This window comes from Salmo salar, chromosome ssa05, assembly GCF_905237065.1.
Source record: "Salmo salar chromosome ssa05, Ssal_v3.1, whole genome shotgun sequence".
In the NCBI taxonomy this organism is placed as follows: Eukaryota; Metazoa; Chordata; class Actinopteri; order Salmoniformes; family Salmonidae; genus Salmo; species Salmo salar.
This window is the reverse complement of record NC_059446.1, coordinates 76376354-76396116: the sequence shown is the minus strand read 5'-3', so window position 1 is coordinate 76396116 and position 19763 is coordinate 76376354. Positions and strand designations below refer to the sequence as shown.

Below are 19763 nucleotides of genomic sequence, written 5' to 3'. Positions count from 1 at the left end.
TTGGATTAAACTTTAGGAAGAACATCTTAAAAATGAGAGGACAGTCTAAGATGGGTCAGCGTGGAACACAGTTCTGAGGTCTGTTGTTGGACAGATTATAGAGCTCATTGCGAAGCTTCACAGATCTTCATAAGGTATGGATGAAACTGATCTGTCACTGTCAGGCCATCCAGGTACTGTTGGTATCAGTGGTAATGTAAAATATCAGGCTATTCAGGTAATATCCTTCAGAATGACCTCGACGGGACCGCAGTGGAGAAGGTGGAACGCTTCAAGTTCCTTGGCATACACATCACTGACAAACTGAAATGGTCCACCCACACAGGCGCAACAGTGCCTCTTCAACCTCAGGAGGCTGAAGAGATTTGGCTTGGCACCGAAAACCCACAAACTTTTACAGATGCACAATTGAGAGCATCCTGTCCAGCTGTATCACCGCCTGGTACGGCAGCTCAACCGCCCGTGACCGCAGCGCTCTCCAGAGGGTGGTGCGGTCTGCCCGACGCATCACCGAGGGCAAACTATCTGCCCTCCAAGACACCTAGAGCACCCGATGTCACAGGAAGGCCAAGAAGGTCATCAAGGCTGGGACCGAGACACTGAAAAACAGCTTCTATCTCAAGGCCATCAGACTGTTAAACAGCCATCACTAACATAGAGAGGCTGCTGTCTATATACATAGACTAGAAATCACTAGTCACTTTAATAATGTTTACACATTTTGCATTACTCATCTCATATGTATATACTGTATTCTATTCTACTGTATCTTAGTCTATGCCGCTCTGACATTGCTCGCCCAAATATTTATATATTCTTAATTCCATTCCTTTACTTCAGATTGTGTGTATTGTTGTGAAATACTTGTTAGATATTACTGAACTGTTGGAGCTACAAACACATGCATTTCGCTACACCCGCAATAAAATCTGCTAAACACGTGTATGTTTGATTAAGTTAATGGAAGTGCAGCACAGACACAGAAGTCCATCCCTGGAGTGTCTCTCACTCTGCTCCCATCTGGTGGCCAGACTGTGTTACTACTCCTCTCATCCATCACAGAGACTGGGTAACATGAGGAATATCCCAAACATACACATACCCAGAAACCACAACAATACTCCACGACAAGCTTTGGTTAAATGTCATGTTTATTCTATCGAGGAGGAACAGTTTAACAATGAACGAAAAATGAACAGGGGGTTTACAAAACGAATGAAAAGACAGAGAAATTATATTCACATATTCAACAATGACCGTTATTAATGATGACTTAAACTCTCCACATTTTCACTCTGGAATAAACTTCTGTGTGTTTGGTTTGGTTTGGATCGAGACGGCACACACACTAAACACAAAAACACACTGCCCAGTGTGCCACGATGCATCTATGAACATCTCGGAGTGTGTGTGTGTGCATGTGTGTGGTATGTATGGTGTGTGTAGGTCTCTGTTATTAAACAGTAGACATTAAGCCTAGCCAGGATTAGAGTGGAGATGTCTCATAATGATCGTCCTCCTCTCCTCAGTGAGTGAGTGAGTGAGTGAGGGAGTGAGGGAGTGTGTGAGAGAGAGAGCATAGATATGTGTGTGTGTGAGTGTACATGTGTGTGTTGTGTTCACTTCTTCTCCCCCTTGTCGTTGTACTCCAGGAAGAAGTCATTGCAGGCGACGGTGAGCGCCCCCACCAGGATAACAAACTCAGTGAAGTCCACCTCTCCATCATTGTTGGCATCCAGGTCCCCCATCACCTTGTCCACTGCTTCCTTGTCCTGGGCATTCTGGGTGAGGGAGAGAGGAAGACTTTTATGCTGTGTGTCTGTGCGTATGTGTCTGTGTGTGTGTGAATCTCCTTACCCCCAGGTAGTTGCCCAGCTCTGCAGAGAGCATCACTTTGAGCTCTGCTCTGCTCAGGGTGTATTTGTCGCCCTCGTCTCCAGAATACTTATGGAAAGTCTGGATCATCAGCTGCATGGCGGTCTCCAAGGTGGACACATTCTCTGTGTTGGTAGGGTTAGACATACTACAGAGGTAGAGAGACAACAGACATGGTTAGGATAATGATTAATAACATTATTAGACATACTACAGAGGTAGAGAGACAACAGACATGGTTAGGATAATGATTAATAACATTATTAGACATACTACAGAGGTAGAGAGACAACAGACATGGTTAGGATAATGAGTAGGTGTTTCACATTGTAGTAGGACATCAAGTGATGTAGCCCGTGCAGAGTGTTTGTATTTTCTCATGGAAGCTGAGCCAGGATCAGATGGATCAGTCAAACACACTGTAGAGAGCAGTGGAGGCTGGTGAGAGGAGGACATCTCATAATAATGGCTGGAATGGAGTGTTATCAAACACATGAAACACCCCCCAGAAAACGTGTTTGATATCCTTCCATTCCAGACATTATTATGATCCATCCTCCCCTCAGCAGCCTCCACTGGTACAGAGACAGTATCAACTGAGTTAGCAATAACCATGTCTGCTGAGCACGGCAGGACAGATAGGACGAGAGAGAGAGGGATGGATGAATAGACAGAGAGAGAGAGAGAGAGAGAGAGAGAGAGAGAGAGAGAGAGAGAGAGAGAGAGAGGGAGAGGGATGGATGAATAGACAGAGCGAGAGAGTTGCTTGTTCCTCAACCCTGTCTAGTTCCTGAATTAGTCACAAGTATAAAGTCACCCTACCCAACATCTAAAGAACTACAAACCCCAAGAGCCCTACTACATTACTAAAACCCCAGACAGTTAGCCATGGAGTATGATGATGATTGATGATTAGTTTCACCACTTAAGGATAAGTTGATCCTGGATCTGTGGGGAGCCACAGTGAGACACTGTGATGGAAAGGAGATAGGTAATAGTGAGCAGGATATGTGAACCCCAGCCTTCTGATAAGAGTGAAACCCACACCAAGTAGAAACACACTCAGCTCTAACTCTAACCCTATAGCCCTGTCCTGTCCTGTCCAAACCAGTACAGGAGGAACTGGGACCATAGGAACCTGAGCTGCTCTCTACCTGAGCTGGACTGGATGGTTGGTAACAGAGGAGACAGGTGTATGTATCCCACCATCTCTTTATCCCACCCCACCATCTCTTTATCCCACCGCTTCATCTCTCCATATCTCTATCCCACCCCTCCATCTCTTTACCCCACCCCTCATCTCTCCATCCCACCCATCCATCTCTTTATCCCACCCCTCATCTCTCCATCCCACCCATCCATCTCTTTATCCCACCCCTCCATCTCTTTATCCCACCCCTCCATCTCTTTATCCCACCCCTCCATCTCTTTATCCCACCCCTCCATCTCTTTATCCCACCCCTCATCTCTCCATATCTCTATCCCACCCTCCATATCTCTATCCCACCCCTCCATCTCTTTATCCCACCCCTCCATCTCTTTATCCCACCCCTCATCTCTCCATATCTCTATCCCACCCCTCCATATCTCTATCCCACCCCTCCATCTCTTTATCCCACCCCTCCATCTCTTTATCCCACCCCTCCATCTCTTTATCCCACCCCTCCATCTCTTTATCCCACCCCTCATCTCTCCATATCTCTATCCCACCCCTCCATCTCTTTATCCCACCCCTCATCTCTCCATATCTCTATCCCACCCCTCCATATCTCTATCCCACCCCTCCATCTCTTTATCCCACCCCTCCATCTCTTTATCCCACCCCTCCATCTCTTTATCCCACCCCTCATCTCTCCATATCTCTATCCCACCCCTCCATATTTCTATCCCACCCCTCCATCTCTTTATCCCACCCCTCCATCTCTTTATCCCACCCCTCATCTCTCCATATCTCTATCCCACCCCTCCATATCTCTATCCCACCCCTCCATCTCTTTATCCCACCCTCCATCTCTTTATCCCACCCTCCATCTCTTTATCCCACCCTCCATATCTCTATCCCACCCCTCCATCTCTTTATCCCACCCCTCATCTCTCCATATCTCTATCCCACCCCTCCATATCTCTATCCCACCCCTCCATCTCTTTATCCCACCCCTCCATCTCTTTATCCCACCCCTCCATCTCTTTATCCCACCCCTCCATATCTCTATCCCACCCCTCCATCTCTTTATCCCACCCCTCATTTCTCCATATATCTATCCCACCCCTCCATCTCTTTATCCCACCACTCCATATCTCTATCCCACCCCTCCATCTCTTTATCCCACCCTTCCATCTCTTTATCCCACCCCTCATCTCTCCATATCTCTATCCCACCCCTCCATCTCTTTATCCCACCCCTCCATCTCTTTATCCCACCCCCATCTCTCCATATCTCTATCCCACCCCTCCATATCTCTATCCCACCCCTCCATCTCTTTATCCCACCCCTCCATCTCTTTATCCCACCCCTCATCTCTCCATATCTCTATCCCACCCCTCCATATCTCTATCCCACCCCTCCATCTCTTTATCCCACCCCTCCATCTCTTTATCCCACCCCTCATCTCTCCATATCTCTATCCCACCCCTCCATCTCTTTATCCCACCCCTCCATATCTCTATCCCACCCCTCCATCTCTTTATCCCACCCTTCCATCTCTTTATCCCTCCCCTCATCCCTCCATATCTCTATCCCACCCCTCCATCTCTTTATCCCACCCCTCCATCTCTTTATCCCACCCCCCATCTCTCCATATCTCTATCCCACCCCTCCATATCTCTATCCCACCCCTCCATCTCTTTATCCCACCCCTCCATCTCTTTATCCCACCCCCATCTCTCCATATCTCTATCCCACCCCTCCATCTCTTTATCCCACCCCTCCATCTCTTTATCCCACCCCTCCAAATCTGAGGTCATTCTTGTTGAGGAAAAATATAGATTTGCCTCCTTTGAGCAAGATATTTACATAAACAGAAAATAAAGAAGAAAAAGAAGAGAGAGGTCAGTCAGGACAGAGGAAACACAACAGGTCAGAAACTCTATAGAGGCTAACATCACACCGATATTGACCAGGGAATAGACATGAAATCACCAAACACAGAGTAGTGAAGTCTACAGTACAGGCTGTGTGCTTTCCCCTTTCTGTAAGAGTTATACTGACGTTGTTTAGGGTTACAGCAACGCAAACTTTGTATCATTGTCTCTAGATCACAAACAGCTGAAATGTATTTCATCTGACACACATTTTACCGTGCTAGACAGAACTACCTCCTGAAGAGCAAAAGGGCTGAATTGTTTTGCCTGTTGCTGAAAAACTGCATTAATTCCTGAGTCAACCTTTCTTCCTTACCTGAGCAAAGGAGGAGTGCTGGCCTGCTGTTGGACACGTAGAGGGAGAGTAACGAAGAACGGTGAGGAGGGGGAGATGGACAGCCTCTTAAATACTTCTCTCCCTCCTCCCACTCTGCCTCTCTCCCTCCTCCCACTTCACCTCTCTCTCCCTCCTCCCACTCCGCCTCTCTCCCTCCTCCCACTCCGCCTCTCTCCCTCCTCCCACTCCGCCTCTCTCCCTCCTCCCACTCCACCTCTCTCCCTCCTCCCACTCTGCCTCTCTCCCTCCTCCCACTTCACCTCTCTCTCCCTCCTCCCACTCTGCCTCTCTCCCTCCTCCCACTCCGCCTCTCTCCCTCCTCCCACTACGCCTCTCTCCCCTCCTCCCACTCCGCCTCTCTCCCTCCTCCCACTCTACCTCTCTCCCCCCTCCTCCATCCCTCTCTTCTTCCACCTGTTGCTCCTCTTCTCTGTCCCATCCCCCCATCTCCTCTCCTCCTTCTCTGTTTACACGACGGACATCTGCCCTCCTGTGATGGACAGATAAGATCCATCCATCATAAAAGCTGTCAGACATGACACCAAATCACTACCTCAGGATGATCACATTTACATTATTAGTATGAAATATTACCCCCACTGGTGTAACATACTCATTACTGTAGAGTATGGTACAGTGCTTGACCTGGTGTCGAGAATACTGGAGAACACTCTAGCAGTTTCACCTGTGAGAAATGTGAATTAAATCTTAATGAAATCATGAATTATCCTTCAAGAAGTTTTTGAGAAAGCCAGGGAGATGAGGAGAGGTAAAGCAGAAGAGTAGAGGAGCAGAGGGAAAGCAGAAAAGGAAAAGAGGAAGAGAGGAGGAGAGAGAAAGCAGAAGAGGATAAGAGGAGGAGAGGGGAACGATGTGGTGTAGCCTATTTATCCACTTTGGCCACAGAGACAAGGTGCAGAGAGAGCCACAATGGAGCCAAGGTGCAGAGAGAACCACAATGGAGCCAAGGTGCAGAGAGAGCCACAATGGAGCCAAGGTGCAGAGAGAGCCACAATGGAGCCAAGGTGCAGAGAGAGCCACAATGGAGCCAAGGTGCAGAGAGAGTCACAATGGAGCCAAGGTGCAGAGAGAGCCACAATGGAGCCAAGGTGCAGAGAGAGTCACAATGGAGCCAAGGTGCAGAGAGAGCCACAATGGAGCCAAGGTACAGAGAGAGCCACAATGTAGCCAAGGTACAGAGAGAGCCACAATGGGGCCAAGGTGCAGAGAGAGCCACAATGGAGCCAAGGTACAGAGAGAGCCACAATGTAGCCAAGGTGCAGAGAGAGCCACAATGGAGCCAAGGTACAGAGAGAGCCACAATGGGGCCAAGGTACAGAGAGAGCCACAATGTAGCCAAGGTACAGAGAGAGCCACAATGGGGTATTACTTATTGTCTCAGTGTCACGAGAATTTTCTATCCCAATGATAATAACTAACAATCAATAAGCTTTGACCAATCCCCAAGGTTTGTAAGACATTGGGTTAATAATAATTAGTCAAAGACTCAGCTTCTGCAAATGGTCTGTACAGTTTATTCAGAGAACGTTCTGAAGTTCATAATACAAAGACATGCCATTTTATAACTTGCTCCCTACTTACGCACATACTTCCACACAAACAGTAGATATCCTACATACATACATACACACGAACAGTAGGTGAGTTGTATCCCTTCCCAGAGTTCTCACCACTGTTTATCACTACCCAGCGCTGTCCGTTCCATTCCCCCGAGAGTAGAGAAACCTTGAGAAGTACTCCCTGTCTTATCATCATTTTCTCAGAGTTCTAGCCAGGTCGAGTCAAACACAGTTTGAATTGTTCTTGGTATTTTCATCGGCACACACATACACACACATTTATCTCCCTCCCAGTCCAACCTAGTTGGACTTATGTTTAATACTTTAATTATTCCTTATAAATGCTACATAAACTATAATCCCTAATGGTTACGTTTCAGGGTAGAATTATTTAATCATTATCTTTAAACATATAAATTATTTTATCACTCAGTCAGTGTGCTATTGTAGCAGTGGATTACCATGGCCTGGGCCTGTAACCATATTGTACTGCGTGTCAAAACACAGGCCAGGGGAAGCAGTGAAAGCGTGTTTAGATAAACACCACAACAACAGGAGAAACACTGGAGGAAGGTGAGAGGCCCTGCTATGGCGCCGACAATATTCTTTCAAAGATGCATGCCATCCACAAGATTAAAATACAGACCATCTCAATACTTATACTCTGAAATGGAAAATATTTAATTTACAGTTTTCCACAATTGCTTACACTCGTTTGCTGAATCTTTGGCCCATTTTCCCAAAACTCTAAACACAAAACTTTACAAATCTATAGCAAAAGCAAACACTGCATTCAAAACTGTTTTATCGCTTTCCATAATGTTTTTTTTTTGCATCAAAATGACACGCGTCATGTGAATAGATCTGTCTACCAACCAACAACACACTGTTTATGCCTTTTGCATCATCAGTGTTACACTGTAGCCGGTTGTAAAATATTGTTACAGTAATGTATACCTACTCAAATACCCAGGTTAAAAAATAGTTTTTAAATACATAAATAAACACACAAATGCAATACAGTAACAAAATCATTGTCATTTATTTCCAAAATGCAGTATTTTTGAACACTTGTCTTTTGTATGTAACACTTTCCATACCCAACAGGAGAAAACCAGGAAAAACATTCAGTAAGATAAAGAGTTTTCTGTACAAAAATAAAAATGAAAGTGGCTCATTCTTTCAAAACTCTAAAGACAAAAAGACAAAAACAAATGCAAAATGTAAGAAAAAAAGACATTAGGCTGCATCCTGCTGTAATGTCTGCTTCAAACTCACACCCTCAAACACGTAGATCCCCTGAACACAGCTCACTCTCCAGATCCCAATCACCTGAACTCTGATCACCTGTATGTCATTATCACACACTATTTAGTTCAGTTCTTTGCACCCCATCACTGTGAGGTATTGTTTGTTTTGTGACACACGGCTTGCAGAGCCCTGTGGTTCACATGATCGGCTCCTCCTGTGTATGATAGTTTTTGCCTGCCTCACTAATGATGCCTTTTGCCTATTCCCTGCCTGTACTTTAGCCTATCGGATTTCCTGTTATCTACCTGTTGCCTGATCTCCCGGACTATGTTACTAGCCTTTTCCCCTGCCTGTACTGTTGCCCTTTTGGACCCCCTGTGTATGACCTTCTGCCTGCCCCTGGACCCAGCTACCTGCCTCCTCCTGTGTATGACCTTCTGCCTGCCCCTGGACCCAGCTACCTGCCTCCTCCTGTGGTCCTTTGTAGTAAACAACGCTTGAAACCAGCTCTGTCACCCCTCGTGTTCATTACACCTGCCTCCTATTTGGGTCTGGCCACAGCACCTCATCTACATCACAAGCCATGTTCTCCCTGGCTAAACAGCAGGGAAAGAATCTTCTGGAGTGACGGATCCAGCTGCCGAAAGCCCCCACATCAACTTCACCACATGCATCCTCCATTGCCTGGAGAAGAGGTACGCGTGCGAGGGGATGGTGGTCATACACCTTCCATCGCCATGCCGAAAAAACTATTCAATTGTGTTTAGGAATGGGGAATATGGTGGGAGGTATAGAATAAATTGTGGGTGGTCAATGAACCAGTTGGGGACCAGAGCAGCCCGGTGGAAACTCAGGTTGTCCCAGATGACAACATACCTGGGCTGCTCTGGTCCACCCTCTGCTCGGCTGGAATGAGGATGTCATGTAGTGTGTCCAGGAATGGGATGAGAAGGGCGGTGTTGTACGGACTAAGGTTGGCATGGTGATGGAGGACGCCTTGCTGGCTAACAGCTGCACACATGGTGATATTCCCTCCACGCTGTCCAGGGACATTCACAATGGCCAATAATGTTCTGTCCCCGTCCCCTTCTTTAGGCTAGCATCCAGCTCCAAGACTCTGAAACAGACAAGACAATGTGACATTGACCTAGAGCAGTCAATATGGTGAGGCACAATACACTGGATTACAGTACTCTAATGTGTCTATACAGTGCTGATATGATAGTAAATTCACAGTGTAGTACTTACTTGCACATATTCATAGCGCTGTTCTTTAACCCTCTGAGTGTCTCTCAAATGGCACCCTGTAGACCTGTTTCATCCGGATTCGGTTGTGCTGTAATACACGGTCCAGTGTAGACAAGATCACCTGGTGAATGTTATTGAATATTGTGTTGTCTGAAATTGTAGTTCTGGATTTCTCGTAGTCTAATGGTATTGTTTGCCACCACCATGTTCACAATACTGGTCTCCTGTTCTGGTGTGAACGGGGTCTTCCACCACGGCCTGGCCGTCTCAGTTCTGCAGAACATCCACAAATCACATTACTGTAACGTTGGGCAACAATCCCTGAGTAACATAGGCCTACTGGTATGTCGGACTGCAGTAAACATAAAGAGCATAGTGTAGATGGTAGGTAACTTACCGGTCGTCATTTCTGAATGTACGGATGATAGACGCAACCGTGTAGCGGCTCAGGTTGGGCTGAACTCTGCCCAGCCTCCCTCATACTCAATCCATGGTGGAGTACAAGGTAAACCAATGTGGCCCTGATCTCATCTCAGACAACTGTCCTTCCTCGTCCTCTTACTCCTCTTACTCTCACTCCTTCACCTCTAGCTCTTGCTTCACCATTGACTTCCATTTTCCTCCAAAACAGGAGAGCTCATCTGCCTTTTATAGTGCTAAAGCTCTGATTTCTAAGTGAACAATAAGGCAACTTGTGTTTACACCTGTGAGGAGTGGGTGTTGCCAATGGTTTATAGAGCTTGGCATTGTTTATAGAGCTTGCAATTTTGCAGACTTGGTTTAATGATTTGGTACATGAGTTTCAGGTTTCGGTGATTGCGTTTCAAGTTCCAATTTTAGTGTGTAAACAATTGGGAAAAACTGTAATCTGTCATTCTCAAGCATCTGCTCAGTGAACTGTGTCTGTTCCCCTCAGGGCGTGTGGTGTGATGACCTTGTTGGCTGGGCCTGGTCCAACAGCTGCCCTGCTTGGCCTGGTACTGTGTGTTTCCAAATGCTGTGTTGGACCCAGATTGGTAGCAGCCAATTTCAGCTGGTGATTAGGTTAAGGCCTGAAACAATGGTTCTGTCTCCCAGTAGGTTAGATGGTAGTGGTTATTGAAATGAAGTGCAGAACATGTTGGAACGGCGTTAGGGTAATATAGGAGATCCAGAGGGAGTTTATAATGTAAACAGCTCAACAGACCTGAGGCTGTGGTTAGCCTAGTGGGTGTGTCTGGCCTGAGGCTGTTTGAAAGGGAAGCTGGTACCTGATACAGGATCAGAGGGTACTAACTGAATGGAGACAACACCCTTGACAGGCAGCCATGCATAGCTATCGCTTCTGTAACACACACAAACTTATACAAGCAAACAAAATGACACACAAATCCTACATTCATACAAATGCATAGCTATTGTAATAATGTATATTTTAATGACAACTGCACTCCACAAACCAAAACAGCAAACTAAATGTCTCCTTGTTAATCTGTGCTGTTTCTTTGACCAAGCCTTAGGTTTATATAACCACTGAATTGTATAGTGTCTGTGCACGTCTTGTTTTTTAAGTCTGAATGTTAATGTAACATACAGTACTTGTATGTTGCACCCACTACAGCTCTGAGGCTGCTACCCCCGGGGGAGCGGAAAGTAGGATTGTATAGATTTGCCTGTATTACAGTATAGACTTGTTTATCTCTCCCTGGTGCAATGCAGCATTGTATTCTGTTGGCAGAAGACGTGTGCGTGTATCCTTGCTGTGCACAATAGGTGCGGTTGTACATTGGTGTCCAATTTCAATATTCTGGTGCATCGTGGGCCACGGAGTGTAACACGACTAAATTTAGAAGGGGCCGCTGGTGGCCATGGAAGCAGGTATCAGCATATTGGTTCTATAAGGTGTGTGTCTTCCTCATGACACAGGGCGACCTAGAGAATGTCATTTAGAGAATGTTAGAGCAGTGAAAGACGACATGACTTTAAAACATTGCCATGGCTTTTATTTCAACATGATAACAAACCAATTACTGTAGAAGTGTTGATTTAGAGTAGTTATACTAAAACATGTGAACTGTTAAACTTAATGTCAAAAATGCCTTCATAAAGTGTTTATAAAACCAGTAACATTGTTATAACTGAGATGAAGATTGGTAGTGTATTGTAAGCATATAAAAATGTTGAGATGAAGTTAAGTCTGATTATGTAGTGATTATGTAGTGATATACAGCTAAGGGAGATTGACAGTCCATGACAGGTCTATGAGCCTCTATAGGTACATGGGGCCTTATGGCAGTGTTCTTCAATTCTGGCCCTGTGGTCACACACACTGTAATCAATCCCATCAAAGCCTTCACGAGTTTCATCTGGTGTGTCAGTGCTGGAATGGAACTAAAGCCTGCACACCCTGTGGGTCACTAGGACCAGGATTGAAGAACCCTGCTTTATAGACTGCATAAGACATCTTATAGAGTGTCTATGAAGCCATATGTAGTTCCTATGAGGCAGGTGTGGTGTTGGCTGCAGTCCTCTGCTCGCTGAGGGTGTTTGCCACGTAGCCAATCAGAGTCATGTATTCCTGGAAGCTGACCTTCCCATCTTTGTTCTCATCCAATCCCTTACGCATCTCCTTCACTGCAGAGGAACTGTCTGTTCCCTATGAGGTGAGAGGGGGAGAGAGGAAGAGAGTGGGGATACAGAGAGAGAAAGAGTATCATTAAAGATTACTTCCCCAATAACACCTGGTGCTGATTTGCATTATGACTAGGGTTGAGGCTCGGGTTTAACCGGGCCGTGGACACGAACCTGGGTCGTGGTTGAGGCTCGGGTTTAACCGGGACGCAGACCTAGGGTCGTGGTTGTGGCTCGGGTTTAACCGGGATGCGAACATGAACCCAGGGTCAGGGTTGTGGCTCGCGTTTAACCAGGACGTGGACACGAACCCAGGGTCAGGGTTGAGGAGTAGTGATACAAGGATAGGTGGAACTTACAGTCATGATGTTGCCGAGCTGTTTATTGACGAGGCCCTGGAAGTCCTTATCTCCGAGACTGCCCTTCCCTTTGGCAGACTTCAGATACACTCCTACCACTGTCTGGATGGCCGACTCCATAGCTACTGGGAGAGAGGAGAGGATGGGGGGGTGCAGAAAAATCTAAAGTTTAGACAATTGAATGCAGCAACTGTTTCACTGGAACTAGCTGGAACTGTTAAGACAAGGTACACTCTTAGAAAAAAGAGTTCTTCGGCTGTCCCCATAGGAAAATCCTTTCTGATTCCACATAGAAAACTCTGTGGAAAGGGTCCTGCATGGAACGCAGAAGGGTTCTACCTGGAACCAAATGGTTTCGAACTGGAACAAAAAAGGGTTATTCAATGGGGACAGCTGAAGAACCCTTTTAGGTTCTAGATCGTACCTTTTTATCTAAGGGTGTAGAAAGAGGACATCAGAATAGAGGAAAGAATGAAAGAGGGATGGAGGAAGATAAGGAGAGCCCGGTGAGGTAAACTAAGGAAAGGATGGAGCGAGAGAGAGGGACGGGAGGAGTCTGAGGTAAACAATGGGAGCTGTGATGTCTGATGGAGAGAGGGATACCTGATCACCATAAGCCAGCAGAAGGCTATGGGTTCACATTACTACAGCTAAGACCTGTCTGTTACACACTCTCTCATATATATATATATAGCTACCCTACCCCCTCTACAGTATCTCTAACCCCTTCTCTTTTAACATTAGGGTGATGTCCTGAGGGTAGGTCGGGTGATGCCCTGAGGGTAGGTCGGGTGATGCCCTGAGGGTAGGTCGGGTGATGCCCTGAGGGTAGGTCCGGTGATGCCCTGAGGGTAGGTCGGGTGATGTCCTGAGGGTAGGTCGGGTGATGTCCTGAGGGTAGGTCGGGTGATGTCCTGAGGGTAGGTCGGGTGATGTCCTGAGGGTAGGTCGGGTGATGTCCTGAGGGTAGGTCGGGTGATGTCCTGAGGGTAGGTCGGGTGAGGTCCTGAGGGTAGGTCGGGTGAGGTCCTGAGGGTAGGTCGTGTGAGGTCCTGAGGGTAGGTCGGGTGAGGTCCTGAGGGTAGGTCGGGTGAGGTCCTGAGGGTAGGTCGGGTGAGGTCCTGAGGGTAGGTCGGGTGAGGTCCTGAGGGTAGGTCGGGTGATGTCCTGAGGGTAGGTCGGGTGATGTCCTGAGGGTAGGTCGGGTGATGTCCTGAGGGTAGGTCGGGTGATGTCCTGAGGGTAGGTCGGGTGATGTCCTGAGGGTAGGTCGGGTGAGGTCCTGAGGGTAGGTCGGGTGATGTCCTGATGAGGGTAACCCTAGAGCCCCAACCCACAGGTAAATCTCCCATCTGACACTGTCACACCTGAATGCGCACACACACAAAAATGCATGCGCATACCCACACACACACACACACACACCTGTCCCCTGGGCCTAGGCCAATTAGGACTGTTCTTACATTAGCCTAATTAGTGGGTGAGTGAGAGCAGAACACACCCATGGTCTGATGCCAGGTGCGGGATTCCGTTTCATATCCCACCTTGATGCTACACATACACACACTATCCTGTTTGAGTTCTGCTGTAACAAACACATTAGCCAACCACAGACCCACACGGCTGGACATCTATCATCACCATCTTCATCCCTCATCACTATTTCACCAGCCTGCGGGTGTCCCGAGCAAGAGACACCTTCTAGGCACATGGCCCATAATAGGACAGGCTGTGTGTGGTCTCTGTAGTTGAGTTGGTAAAGCATGGTGCCAGTAACACCAGCTAGTGGGTTTGTATACACGCATGACTAAGTCGCTTTGGATAAAACAGTCTGCTAAATGGAATATATTATTACATCAGGGATGGGCACCTGGACCCCTTTTGTAGGCCCACGGATCAATTTCCACACACATTTTTCAGGAACTCAGTCAGGGTCTCAACTTACTGTTGAGTTAGAATAGTAGAAACACAAGGTGACATTTCTAAATGTGGTTGTGCTTCAGCTGTTTCTCTTGTTATGTCAGTCACTCAATTAGCCACGTCAGCTAAACATGTTATATTGTTATGTCAGTCACTCAATTAGCCACGTCAGCTAAACATGTTATATTGTTATGTCAGTCCCTCAATTAGCCACGTCAGCTAAACATGTTATATTGTTATGTCAGTCACTCAATTAGCCACGTCAGCTAAACATGTTATATTGTTATGTCAGTCACTCAATTAGCCACGTCAGCTAAACATGTTATATTGTTATGTCAGTCCCTCAATTAGCCACGTCAGCTAAACATGTTATATTGTTATGTCAGTCCCTCAATTAGCCACGTCAGCTAAACATGTTATATTGTTATGTCAGTCCCTCAATTAGCCACGTCAGCTAAACATGTTATATTGTTATGTCAGTCACTCAATTAGCCACGTCAGCTAAACATGTTATATTGTTATGTCAGTCACTAAATTAACCACGTCAGCTAAACATGTTATATTGTTATGTCAGTCACTCAATTAGCCACGTCAGCTAAACATGTTATATTGTTATGTCAGTCACTCAATTAGCCACGTCAGCTAAACATGTTATATTGTTATGTCAGTCACTCAATTAACCACGTCAGCTAAACATGTTATATTGTTATGTCAGTCACTCAATTAGCCACGTCAGCTAAACATGTTATATTGTTATGTCAGTCACTCAATTAGCCACGTCAGCTAAACATGTTATATTGTTATGTCAGTCACTCAATTAACCACGTCAGCTAAACATGTTATATTGTTATGTCAGTCACTCAATTAGCCACGTCAGCTAAACATGTTATATTGTTATGTCAGTCACTCAATTAGCCACGTCAGCTAAACATGTTATATTGTTATGTCAGTCCCTCAATTAGCCACGTCAGCTAAACATGTTATATTGTTATGTCAGTCCCTCAATTAGCCACGTCAGCTAAACATGTTATATTGTTATGTCAGTCACTCAATTAGCCACGTCAGCTAAACATGTTATATTGTTATGTCAGTCCCTCAATTAGCCACGTCAGCTAAACATGTTATATTGTTATGTCAGTCACTCAATTAGCCACGTCAGCTAAACATGTTATATTGTTATGTCAGTCACTCAATTAGCCACGTCAGCTAAACATGTTATATTGTTATGTCAGTCACTCAATTAGCCACGTCAGCTAAACATGTTATATTGTTATGTCAGTCACTCAATTAGCCACGTCAGCTAAACATGTTATATTGTTATGTCAGTCACTCAATTAGCCACGTCAGCTAAACATGTTATATTGTTATGTCAGTCACTCAATTAGCCACGTCAGCTAAACATGTTATATTGTTATGTCAGTCACTCAATTAGCCACGTCAGCTAAACATGTTATATTGTTATGTCAGTCACTCAATTAACCACGTCAGCTAAACATGTTATATTGTTATGTCAGTCACTCAATTAACCACGTCAGCTAAACATGTTATATTGTTATGTCAGTCACTCAATTAGCCACGTCAGCTAAACATGTTATATTGGTCAATGAGTCTAGCAGCCAGCTATCTAAACGTGTAATCATGGTCAAATTACCGACCCAAAAGGGGGGCCCTAAATGTGTGAGTATGGATGTGGGTACGCAGACCCGCAAGCTACTGTGGCACCTCATGATGAGGTCTGATTTCTGGTGGCCCCCACCCCCATCAGTTGCCCATCCTTGTTATATATATTGTGTGTGTGTGTGTGTGTGTGTGTGTGAGCCCTAGATCAGAGTGATTGATGAGCAGATCGATCCATGAGTATCTTTTTAGACCCAAACAGAGGATGTAATGAGACTAACTGGTGTGAAACCAAGCTGCCCGGGCTGCACCAGAATACAGAACCCTGGACAGGACTCGGTCAGCGGGAGGGAGGAGAGGAGAAGTTAAGAGACCAGAGTTCAGTAGGTGACACTAGTTTGGTGTTTTATGTTTGAAGCAGGTCAACTCTGGCTCCAACAAGACCGTTTTTTATAGAGATTTTTTTCAAATTGAACCTTTATTTAACGAGGCAAGTCAGTAAGAACAAATTATTATTTACAATGATGGTCTACACCGGCCAAACCCGGACGACGCTGGGACAATTATGCACTGCCCTACGGGACTCCAAATCACGGACAGTTGTGATACAGCCTGGAATCAAACCAGGGAGTCTGTACTGACACCTCAAGCACTGAGATGCAGTGCCTTAGACCGCTGTGCCACTCGGGAGACAGACATGTTTAATAAACCTCACTCTGAATTTACTTTCACATCCAACTTGTGTAAGAAAAGTTAGGAGTTACTTTCAACTATTCAACATGATTTAGGTAGTCTACACAAATGAGTATGGAGCTGAATAATGTTTATATGTGTTGACATGATAACAGCTGGTTTCCATAGCTAAGCAGGGTACAATAGAGGTATGTATCTGGATGGTAGACTTGATGTGACTGAAGTGAATTACCTCCTGTATTCCACTAGGAGACAATGTTCAGGCAGGAACTGTAGGACTGTGGCGTCACTTTTTATTTCAACGTACCTCTATATTTAGGTTGATGGCATGACGTTGAAACAATGACGTTGTAAAATATGTCTAATCAAATATGAAACTCAGTGTAATTTCATCCATATTGAATGATGAAAATGATTATGTTTTTAAGTGGAATTGAACAGGATTTCAACTTATACATAGTTCTGATTATTATGTTGAAATTAGACTGATGTACTGTAACAACCTTTTCGTCAGGTTAAGTCAGTGTATTTAAGTTGAAGTTTTACCCACATTTCAATGTTTCCAATGCTGGTTGAAACGAGATGAAAACAGTACTGGTTGACCATGTCACAATACAATACTTTCACGTCACAATACTTTGGCAAATAATGTTGAAACAACGTTAATTCAACCAGTGTGTGCCGAGTGGGTTGTGTGTCTATAAAGCATTGTGGGTTATACCTGGCTTGACCTGGGATGGCATGGCTTGCAAGGTGATCATCAACCTGAAAATGTACATATTTGTCTCCTTACCTAACACATTTAGGGGATAGATACAGTCATGTGGCAGGCTGAATATGGCGGAGAGAACTTGCTGCAGTCTAATTGGGATAATCATATTCAGAAGGCTTTGGGTGGGTCACAGCAACGTTTGAGAAGCACTGCTACAGGCCTAACTAAATACAATGGGCAGACTTTCACACAATAGTTTATTTCGAGCCAAGTCTACTCACTCTCTCCATGCCTATGAACTGTGTGAAGCTCGGTTCAGTGGACTCGTTTCACCTGCATGAGCTTTGATTATTTCGACGGCCAAGCAGAATCAATCAGCGGGGATGTGATGTGTTCAATAAGTTACAAGGTGTGACTGACTCACTTCAGGCAACCATACCTGCACGGTGCTGTCAACGGCGTTTTCCACAAGCCATTTCTCCCCGCGCTACCAACGTCTTACCGTTCGTGAATAATTCAGGGTGAAAAGACTAGAGCGAGCTGTCCTAGCTGCTGTTACACAGGGCCACGGTCGGTGTTGAGGTTGTACAGACTCGAACGGATGTCATTGTCCACAAGCTTGTAACGACTACAACTACCGAACCGTTCACTCTTCGGCTCGTGCATCATCTGAGACGATTGTGGGTAGCCTACCCACCGTGGTTTTGCGCCCCCCCGCCTTTAGCCGAACTAATCCGGTCGATTTGTAGAGTGGTCCCGAGGAAAGACTGACAGGGGAATAAATAAATAAATAAAGACGAGCTCTCTGGTTTGTCCTGAATTGTAAAGGGGTTGAGGATTGGGTTACCGACCAGGACAAGCCGATCCCTGTGCTATCATGCTAGGTGGGTTTAGGACAATAGATCCGCTCGCAAACTATACATTATTAATGTTCGGACGGAGGAACATGTTCTGGGAGGCCCATTTGGATCCATCAGCGCAATGGCCTGTTTGAGTCAACGGAACTTCTGACAAACAAGCTAGGCTACATACTTCAGTTACTTTATCAACTCACCGTTAGATTGGGAATGAGAAAAAAACAAATGTGCTCGATGTCAGTTATCTTGTCCAGGCTCTCTCTGTCTCTCAGTCTCTCAGGCACTCTTCTCAAGGCTCAAACTTGATCAACTAGTTGCACTCAAAAGAATCTCTTCCGTGATAGACTTTTTCTTCACCAAACTTTTTTGTATTGTGTCATAGAAGGGCGTGTGGCTGGGAAAGGGAGGCGAGTGGCTGGGAAAGAGCAAGGGAAATAGACGAAGGGGGAAGGGCTGCCAACAGATTCATTTTATTGTGTTAATAACTACTCTTTACGATATGAAACGTTGATTTGAACCTTCTGATCAACTAGTGGGTCAGGCGGCGACCCACTGTCTGATTCATATCGCGTGATTTCTGATGATTTCCTCGATTATATCGACTGATTGGTTCTGAATGGGGTGTTAATAACTACTCTATAGTTTGCCAGTTATTTTATTTTCATGTTTACAATAGATGGTTTATTGTAGACTATAGCCTATAGTTTGATTCTAAAAACATAATGCAATGTTGTATTTAGAAAAAATGAAACAATTTGTAGCCTTAATATGATAAACGTAGGTATGCTATTATGAACCCTCCACAAAACGTAAAAAGTTACTTAAAAATTACTTTCCACAGATCAATGTTAGGGATGGCTGAAATATTTTAGCCACCACATTGCATCAGCACCTTGAGTGAGCAAGTTTGAACAGGCAATAAGTTGTGTGTCTGTGCATGGTAGTAGACCGAGTCATATTTCCACCACACCCTTAAAGTCAACATCAGTTCGAGTTTATTCAACCACATTGCTCAGACACACAAACCATAATGTATAATTATTCACAAAGCAAGGAGAAACTTAGTCATGTAGAACTCAGACAGATTCATTAAGGACATATTCACAGCCATGTTTTTAGTCAGTTGGTTATTTACACGTAGGCTACATTCTCCCGCGGCATGTATTCATGGATGCCAAGGGAAGCCAGGCTTCACCAAGAAATGGACAACAAAAATAAACCTAAAAGAATGTATCTTTTGTCTCTGTGTTTCATACGTTTTTTTCCCTTCAATTCACAAGAGGTTGAATAGATCTCACTGGAGAAAGCAACCAAGCGAGCGAAACAGCACCCCTCTGTCTCTGTATGTGTAGCCCATCTATCTGATGCTGTCTACTCAAAAAGAGAATGATATTGTTGCCGCCTGTAGCACTGAATGCAAGGGAAGCCAGTGAGCATTTGGCCTCCCTTGATAAACTATCATTGTATAATTTTTTTTATCTCAACGCTGATTGGCTAAGTAAACTCAGCTGTGAATGGTCCTGGCCCAGCCTGAAAAAGTGTCAAGGGAAGCCAGTTTGGATTTGGCTTCACATCACATCAACACGACACCATTCTGTATACTTCTGGCCCTTCTTTGGACAC

At 45.2% G+C, this 19763-nt stretch overlaps 2 protein-coding genes across 3 annotated transcripts; both read right to left on the bottom strand.

Moving 5' to 3' along the window:
- Positions 1-1133: 1133 nt before the first annotated feature.
- LOC123743174 (protein S100-A1) lies at positions 1134-5387 on the bottom strand. Its single transcript, XM_045718935.1, has 3 exons — positions 5273-5387; positions 1858-2023; positions 1134-1781 (listed from the first exon to the last, which is right to left on the bottom strand). Exons 2-3 carry the CDS (start codon positions 2020-2022, stop codon positions 1620-1622), a joined length of 327 nt encoding a protein of 108 aa, XP_045574891.1. The 5' UTR covers position 2023; positions 5273-5387; the 3' UTR covers positions 1134-1619.
- Positions 5388-11332: 5945 nt separating this feature from the next.
- On the bottom strand, positions 11333-18638 carry LOC106575530 (protein S100-A16). 2 transcript variants are annotated; one of them, XM_014152083.2, is made up of 3 exons: positions 18338-18638; positions 12342-12463; positions 11333-12007 (listed from the first exon to the last, which is right to left on the bottom strand). In XM_014152083.2, exons 2-3 carry the CDS (start codon positions 12459-12461, stop codon positions 11849-11851), a joined length of 279 nt encoding a protein of 92 aa, XP_014007558.1. In that variant the 5' UTR covers positions 12462-12463; positions 18338-18638; the 3' UTR covers positions 11333-11848. The 2 variants fall into 2 exon arrangements, with proteins under 2 accessions (XP_014007558.1, XP_014007566.1); XM_014152091.2 differs by having other exon boundaries at positions 12342-12466; positions 18338-18562.
- Positions 18639-19763: the final 1125 nt, after the last annotated feature.

What these genes read in the sequence shown, in the direction of transcription:
- LOC123743174 (XM_045718935.1), bottom strand. Translation starts at nt 2,022, where the DNA reads ATGTCTAACCCTACCAACACAGAGAATGTGTCCACCTTGGAGACCGCC. An exon ending in AGCTGGGCAACTACCTGGGG is followed by an intron (nt 1,782 to 1,857) that starts GTAAGGAGATTC and finishes TCCCTCACCCAG; the next exon opens with AATGCCCAGGACAAGGAAGC.
- LOC106575530 (XM_014152083.2), bottom strand. Translation starts at nt 12,461, where the DNA reads ATGGAGTCGGCCATCCAGACAGTGGTAGGAGTGTATCTGAAGTCTGCC. An exon ending in AGCTCGGCAACATCATGACT is followed by an intron (nt 12,008 to 12,341) that starts GTAAGTTCCACC and finishes CTCACCTCATAG; the next exon opens with GGAACAGACAGTTCCTCTGC.